Source organism: Arvicanthis niloticus, chromosome 22 (genome assembly GCF_011762505.2).
Source record: "Arvicanthis niloticus isolate mArvNil1 chromosome 22, mArvNil1.pat.X, whole genome shotgun sequence".
NCBI classification, from domain to species: domain Eukaryota; kingdom Metazoa; phylum Chordata; class Mammalia; order Rodentia; family Muridae; genus Arvicanthis; species Arvicanthis niloticus.
In genome coordinates, this window is record NC_133429.1 from 21,189,201 (window position 1) to 21,197,595 (window position 8,395).

An 8,395-nucleotide genomic window follows, 5' to 3' on the forward strand; every position below is an offset into this window, starting at 1 on the left:
GATGAATAAAATATGTCCACATGAACAGAATACATTGGCCTTTACTTTTGTGCTTAATTGTTTTAAAAGATCATCTAGAGAAAAAAAAACACATTTCAAAATCTCTTTGTTTTTGTTACATTTAAAATTCTCCTCAGTTGCTGGCTGGTGGATCAGATCTGTACATCAGTATCTTTTAACATATCTGGAACTGGGGAGTAAGAGGAAAACCTGCCTTGACTATTGAAAACCATTTTTGGACTTAATTTTTTTTTTCTTGTTGAGCTTCATAGGTGACAAGGTACTGGAATTTTTGCACCGGTTCAAATTGGAGCAAAGAATGCACACATCTTACAAGGGACTCTAAAAATCCGACAGCACAGATTGGGTCAACTCATTACTGTGAGCAGCAGTGACCAATAGGAAAGGAAGGAGAAAATCCAAGAGGGCTGAGGTAAGCCATCCTGAAGCTTGTCAGAGTGGAAACAATACATCAAAAGATCTTCATGGTGACTAGTCACCATACTTTTTATTTTTTTTTTCTGATTGGAGATTTAATAGCATAAAGTCAAAACATTTTTTTTTCTTTCTTTTATCCCATATCAACTTATTTTAGGTAACCTAAGACCAGCTACGGGACTCAACGGTATATTCCTGGAAAGCAAGGTAAACTATTTTGTACTTTTTACAACTTTTGGTTTGGAATTTGGAGTTCTGATTCAAAAGATTTAAGGTTACAATTTCAATAATTAATGCAAAAAATGCATGACTCTACTTTGAAAAAAAATTAACTTGTCTTTGTTGGAAGCAGTCCAGAGAAGCATTCTGCAGTCACAGGAAGTCTGACAGCTTGCAGAAGCAGATCTGAACTTTAATGGGAGGAAGGAAAGATCAACATTAATGAGTGATTTTATCTTCATGTCCCTAGGAATCAGTGAAATGTGTTTGTGCTTATTATTAGTTGGTGTAGCTAAATGAACATTGAGGAAACTGAAACTTTTATATATGTATGTGTAACATATATGTCATAAGAGTGTGTTTAAAATATTTACTGTACATATAGTTTTCTCTGACAGTAGTTCTTTGTGACTATTATATCTGGTGCTATTCAATGGGGAAAGTTCTCTCTTCTAAAAGTATCCTACACCAGAATGTATTAAACTAGTCTTTGTTATTATCTATATTCAACATATAAATGTAGGGGAATTTCTGACCTATGTCCCAAATATTTGTATCCTTTCTTATTCTGATTAATTATACAATTTTTGAATAAACATATACCAAAATTACTTAAGTGATATGTAAGTTTTATATAAAATTTTCTGTCACATATAGGAATGAGCATATATGTACATTTGTACAAAATAGAAATAGTTTATATGAAGGAGATTTTAAGAATTAAATAGGAGATAACAGTTGTGTGAGAGAATTTATAATTCCATTTCTTGGCCACACATCTCAATTCTGATACTGTACTTAAAATTATACAACTTTTTCCCAAAAGGAAAACTTACCTGAAAAGTTCAGAACCGGGAATGAGTCACACACTTTTCTTCAGATCCTAGACCCTTCCTTCACCATAACCTTCTAAATTGTCCTTTGATCTCTATATTTCTTTGGTCCAAGGGCCAAAGAACCTAAAAAATATTCTCCAGATGTTGGCTCATTTAAGGGTAAAAATAAAAGCACATGCAGATGCCCATCTCTGAGGAACAGCACAGAGTGGCCACTTGGTTTATTAGATCACATTTTGTTCTTTTATACTCACTACTGGTTTCAGTGAAGTTTCTTGAATTAATAACGTGAAATGGAAAAGCACTTAAAGTTGCTGAACTTTGCTTTCCATTTCTCAGCTTTCGCTCTGACTCGGTTCAACACAGATTGCTCGGTGGCTGTTAATTTTTTTCCGTGTCTGTAATGTGCTTTTTCTATGATGGGTACTCAATAAACATGACTTTGTTGCTATGCATGCATTTAAAAAGTTGATACTCTAATAACAAAACAGTGCATATTGATTTGATGCATGCCAGTGTTTAAAGGTTAGTGGATTATCAGTCACATGTGTTGCTTACTCCACAGGCGCTGCAATGGCAACCCCAAACTGTTTGCTACTCTGGGTGTTACTCATAGCAGATACTGTGTGGACACAGAGTGTGAGACAGGCCTATGATGTACAGGACCCAGAGGACTGGGATGTCCACGATGACTTCTATTGTCCCAGAGAATGCTTCTGTCCACCCAGTTTCCCTACTGCCTTATACTGTGAGAACAGAGGTCTCACAGAAATCCCTCCTATTCCTTCAAGGATCTGGTACCTCTACCTGGAAAATAACCAGATTGAATCAATACCAGAGAAGCCATTTGAGAATGCCACCCAGCTGAGATGGATCAATTTAAACAAGAACAAAATAACCAACTACGGGATTGAGAAAGGGGCCCTAAGCCAGCTAAAGAAGCTTCTTTTCCTGTTTCTAGAAGACAATGAACTAGAGGAGGTACCTTCTCCATTGCCAAGAAGTTTGGAACAATTGCAATTAGCTAGAAACAAAGTATCCAGGATCCCTCAGGGGACCTTCAGTAATCTGGAAAACCTGACCCTTCTTGATCTACAGCATAACAAACTGTTAGACAATGCCTTTCAAAGAGATACCTTCAAGGGGCTTAAGAGTCTCATACAGCTAAATATGGCTAAGAATGCCCTAAGGAACATGCCTCCAAGATTACCAGCCAACACCATGCAACTCTTTCTGGACAACAACTCCATTGAAGGAATACCAGAAAATTATTTCAATGTGATTCCTAAAGTGGCCTTCCTGAGGCTCAACCACAACAAACTATCAGATGCAGGTCTCCCATCGAGGGGTTTCGATGTGTCATCCATTCTAGATCTTCAACTGTCTCACAATCAGCTCACAAACTTTCCTCGAATCAATGCTAACCTGCAGCACCTTCACCTCGATCACAACAAAATTAAAAGTAAGTAGCCATAAAGAGGTGCCTGAGACCAAAATGTCCATCGCTATGTCTAGTCTCTGCCCCTTGTAGGAATAGCAGTTTGTGTTGTCCCCTACCAACAACTAACAGGCTGATATAACTGACAAATTATTTTCAGTTTTCATTACACACCTTTCTTGATATAGCTTTAAAAAATATCAAGGTGCCCAAATCTTCATGATGGGGATTGAGACCTGAGCCTTAGTAATCTACACAAGGCTCGTATGTAGGGGAGATAATAAACAGAACTATTTTTTTTCCTGTGGGATTCTGATATTTCCCCCTCTATGGGTAGATATCACTTATGTCTCAATATATCCTCCAGGGTGGCTATGAATACAAGAGGCTTGTACCAACATGCCTTGCAATTTGGGGGGGGAGAGAAATAGGTTGAGGAAAGTAAGGCACCAACAAGTTCAAGAGTAGTATGTAGGATAGGATTTAAGGGATTGCAGAAGAGTTGATGCTTGCATTTTCATAATTATCATCACTAATCAAATATCCCCAGTTAAAGTATACATTATGGTACCCACCCCTGAGCTTCTGAGTCACAAGTACTTGGGTAGGACCAGGGATTCTCATTCTCATCAACTTCTCAGGTGCTGGTCCTGATGCTCTGGGAATCACACATAGAGAACTGTTAATCACTGCTCAAAGTTGTACTCACTTGAAATGGAACCCAGTGCCTAGAGAGCTGTCAATCAGTGGGACTTAGTGATATATCCTCGATGAAGAAAATGTTACTCCTTCTTGAAAAGATCTTCAGATATGGAGTGGAGAGTGGATCATGTTGAAGTCTATTGAAGCAAAGATGTTATTGACATATGAAGTGGTTGCACAAAGTTCATTCTTGGAAACATTTGAGATGAACTTGACCTGTTCATAGTTATGGCAGGCTGTCCCTGGTGGTGGAACTGAATGTTTTCTATGTTCCATGCATAGGGTTGCTAGTACTCAACCTAGAATTCATCTTCAGTCTCAGCATAAGCCTTTTGGGAGGATAATCAAGGGACAATTCCTTCTGGAAAGCTTTTGAAAATGCAGTCTTGAAGTGAGAATTGATGAAAATGGTTTATAGAAAGTAAATCAGGCAAATGTCACAGAGTTATGCTTCCTAGTTATCATTCATTAAAGTTTCATTAAGCATATGATCATATAAGCATGCCATAACAGGATTAGACCACCTTTCCCTTGGGAACTGCTTGGGTATCATCCTTTTTTTTTTTTTTTTTTTTTTTTTTTTTTTTTTTTTTTTTTTTTTACCTTATTGATGCCATGTACTTGAGCCTGAAATCCTGGAACTAAACAACATGCTACCACCAGGGCAGTTATTTTCCTCCATGTGGTGAGAAAATGTACTGTTCAATACTTTAGCCAGAAAGAAAACTTGTTAGATGAGTGTGTTTAACTGAGTCAAACATCATAATACCAAAGGAGGATCCAGAGTTTTCAAGTTTTCTCTGGAGAGGTCTATGCTTCTGCAGGTGCATTTTATCTTTAATAGAAGCCCCACAGACAACTAGAATAGAAAGTTGATTTCAAGTGTCTCTACATAGATATTTGCAGGTGAGTCATAGATGCTGGGAACTTGAGACCCAGTGTTCAGAAGTGAGGTAGCAGCACTGAAAGGAATGTGAAGTAAAGCACTGTGTCCTCCACTGAAAATTTTCAGAGCATTTTCAAAGGTTGTGTTCCTTCGGTCCCTATTTTAATAATTCTTATACAATAGCATGGTTTGCAATCAACTGATTTTGAGAAAGGTTGTAGTGACTCACCCAACCTGGGTATTTATAACTTGCAGCTCTGAAGCGGGGACTAAGAAGTCAGACCTGTAATAGTACTCTCGCTTCTTGTCCATGGTTAGAGAAACACAAAACCTTACAAGAGCCTATGTGATATTGTTGAGACGTTCAAAGAGGAAACTGAAGGTCAAGTGGGTGGCAGTAGCTGTTTAAAGAGTTACAGAGTAAATTCAGGGCCAAGAGCAGAGGCTTTAGCTTCTTACCTTACCCAAAATAAAGTTATAACCCCTCATTTAAAAAGGAATCCTAGTTTTATTTGCCAAAGAAATAAATACAGGGTAGGGATTCCCTTTCTTTTCATTTTTCATTTTTCATTTTTCATTTTTCATTTTTCATTTTTCATTTTTCATTTTTCTTTCTTTCTTTCTTTCTTCCTTCCTTCCTTCCTTTCTTCCTTCCTTCCTTTCTTTCTTTCCTTCCTTCTTTCCTCCATCCCTCCCTTCCTTCCTTCCTTCCTTCCTTCCTTCCTTCCTTCCTTCCTTCCTTTCTTCCTTCCTTCCTTCCTTCCTTTCTTTCTTTCCTTCCTTCTTTCCTCCCTTCCTTCCTTCCTTCCTTCCTTCCTTCCTTCCTTCCTTCCTTCCTTCCTTCCTTCCTTTCTTTCTTTTTATGTTAACCATTTTTTATTCAGTTTACACCCCAATCCCTGTCCCTGACCCTGGTCCCTGATCCTGACAGTCCCCCCTCCCATCCTCCCTTTGCTTCTCTGAGAAAGTGTAGCCCCCCACCCCGGACAACTGTTTCTCCCCTATTGCTGGCACATCAAGTCTATGTAAGGCTAGGCATTTCTCCAACTGAGACTAGACAAAATGGGTTAGGGGAACAGGTTCCACAGACAGACAACGACTTTAGGAATAGTCCTGCTCTAGCTGTTTGGGAGCCACATGGAGACCAAACTGCACATCTTAGAATAACAGGACTGTAGCTTTATGGATCATATTGTTTTATAATAATTGTTAATGTACATACATTTCCTTGTCACATAATCTAATTGTTAGGAAATACGTTTTCAAGAAACAGAACTTTTATATGACGAGCCCGTTGAATTTTCCAGTGAACTTTTCTTTTTTCATTTTGGGAAAAACAAGGTTTTCTTCAGAACATGATAAGCAACCTGAAATTTTATGTAAAATATTTATATACTTCAAATAATTCTCTTCTCCTCATTTTCTGAGAAAAATTCTAACATATGGAAAATAATTAAGGTTCAAACTCTTGTTTCTCACATTCAGGCTATTTGTATGTGCTGGCTATAATGGGAAGAGGGACAAGGGACTGGTGTCTTAGATCATCTCCTCCAATATTCTATGAGTTTTGTAATTCAGATGGCTGGCATAAAGGCCTTCCAGTCTGGAGAAGACTCTGAATATGTAAAGTTCCATATTGAAACGTAGCAGAGCATAGCATGAGGAGACAAAGACGACAGCAGCTGTTGTCCCACACCCTTTCAGGATTCCTTCAGGAAACAGAGAATCATAATAACCTATATGACAATGGTTTGTATCTCTACAGATTCCATTACTTGGTGTTACCTAGTCCCTCAGGACCACTGTAGTATACTGTTGGTCTAGATCTCCAGACTCTCTGGTGTTTCAATTTAATCATTCATATCATCTCTGCCTCCATAGATGTGAACATGTCGGTAATATGCCCCACCACACTGCGAGCAGAACAGGATGCCTTCCTTCACGGACCTCAACTGAGCTACCTGCGTCTGGATGGGAATGAAATCAAGCCACCAATCCCAATAGACTTAGTGGCATGCTTCAAGCTTCTTCAGGCTTTCATAATATAAAACAGAACCCAAACTGGTTTAAAAGTAGATGTGTGTGGTATGAGATTTGATTGTCACTTCTAGGTTTAGGTCATACACCACACTTGTAATTGTTCTTATCCATTGTTTTTGTATGTGCAGATTGTTGTTTCTGTTAAAGGATGCTCTGGTCAGTGATATACAAGGACCACTTATATTAGTTTGCTTTCCTCTGATTAACAAAACAGACACGGAGTTGAAGAAGCTCCTCAATTTAAAGCTATTTTTGTCTCCTTGCAGCTACTAATATCCATTTTTTTTATTGTTACACATTCAAAATAATTTACTCATATATGACCAAATTTATGTGTGCTGGTAGTATATACTCCCTATAAGCACACCAATGAGGTAGTAGGAGGAAGCTCTGAAAAATCTGAATAAATGAAACATTCCTCTGTCATAATTATAATAAACCCACTAGTCAACGACTTCATAAAAAGAGACATCTAGTTATTAGGATGAAATAATAAAGCAGGAGAGGTCTGAGTCTTTTAGAGTTAAATGATAAGGCAGTAGAAGTTGGGAATTCAATATCATTCCTTAAATATGTTTTCTGAGATCTTATACAATATCTCCAGTAACTGAACCCCTAAATTTTGTAGTTATTATAAAACACAGTTTGCAAACTATTCAGCTCTTATCTTGATTATGATTTGGGGGATGTTTTTTTTCTAAATAAAATTATTGAATGTTTTCTAACAAACTAGAAGTGCGATGTTGGTTTTAAGGACACTATTCACTATTCATTTAGGAGCACATTATAATAAGAGAGTGTTATAGTTTCAATTATTTTGCTAGCAGGAATACAAATATGTTCTTCTATCTTCTTTTGCTTCCAGTAAGCATGCAAAACTTATATTCTAAGTAAATGATGTAATACACCTGCTTGCCATGAGTTTTTAAAAACTCAGTACTTCATTAGTCAGCAAGGTATACTTTGATGTTGCAATCTAGTCCTATGAATTTTTCATATACTATAATAAATCTATAATAAGAAAGATTTATACATGGATTTCTATATGTATTCCAAATGATTTTCCTAACAACCCAATATATTTTAATAGAAAAAGGACCTTACACAGTTGTGACACACTAAAAGATTTCTATACTCGAGAGTCTTTCAAAAGCTTATCGCCTTTGTAACATGAATTCTTATGAAGAAAACATGATGCAGAGTATTATATATCTATTTTCACACTCAATTTAGAATTAGAAGCCAAATAAAATATTCTTAAGCCAGGAAATAAAGTTAATTGGCATAAGATTTAAAAATTATTTTAAGGCTCATAATTATAAAAAATTAAGTCATATACAATTATGTCCTAAAATATAGGCTATTAGCTATTACCAGACCTGGAAAAACCATACACAGAGAAAATATAATACCTATAAATATATCACATGTCATGATTTGAAAATATACTTTAGGAAATTCAAAAGGAAAAACATCACCCAGATGGGTGAAATTTATAAGGAATTATATTCTATGTAAAGGCAGGGTCTCTAATAGGACCATGTCCTATTACCCACAGATAGGCTTTCTGCAGTTTCTGTGACTAGTGTTCACAACAGTCTGAAAGTACTAAAAAAAAAGTGTTCCAGAATTAAAGATTTCATGTTTTAAGTCATGCATCTTTTTGAGAACGACAATGAGTGCTCTCACTGCCCTGTTGCACCTCAGTCAGGAAGAAAACCATCCCTTTCTTCAGTGCCTCCATGCTGTAAACCCTACCCAGTCTTTAGTCACTCAGTAGCCATCTGAGTTAAGTGACCTGCATCACAATATCATGATGTCCATGGTCAAATACTC

The 8,395-nt window shown here is 37.0% G+C and overlaps 1 protein-coding gene across 2 annotated transcripts; it reads left to right on the forward strand.

The window, feature by feature from the left end:
* The first annotated feature begins 314 nt into the window (after positions 1-314).
* Positions 315-7,589, forward strand: Kera (keratocan). 2 transcript variants are annotated; one of them, XM_076920063.1, is made up of 4 exons: positions 315-433; positions 596-645; positions 2,059-2,955; positions 6,401-7,589. In XM_076920063.1, the coding sequence occupies exons 3-4, from the start codon at positions 2,067-2,069 to the stop codon at positions 6,565-6,567; spliced, it is 1,056 nt and encodes a 351-aa protein (XP_076776178.1). In that variant the 5' UTR covers positions 315-433; positions 596-645; positions 2,059-2,066; the 3' UTR covers positions 6,568-7,589. The 2 variants fall into 2 exon arrangements, with proteins under 2 accessions (XP_076776178.1, XP_076776177.1); XM_076920062.1 differs by lacking the exon at positions 315-433 and having other exon boundaries at positions 455-645.
* The last annotated feature ends 806 nt before the right edge of the window (positions 7,590-8,395 follow it).

Bases quoted from the DNA above. Each gene is read 5' to 3' on its own strand.
- Kera (XM_076920063.1), top strand. From the start codon at position 2,067: ATGGCAACCCCAAACTGTTTGCTACTCTGGGTGTTACTCATAGCAGAT. The intron at 2,956-6,400 runs GTAAGTAGCCAT...CTGCCTCCATAG, and splicing joins CGATCACAACAAAATTAAAA to ATGTGAACATGTCGGTAATA.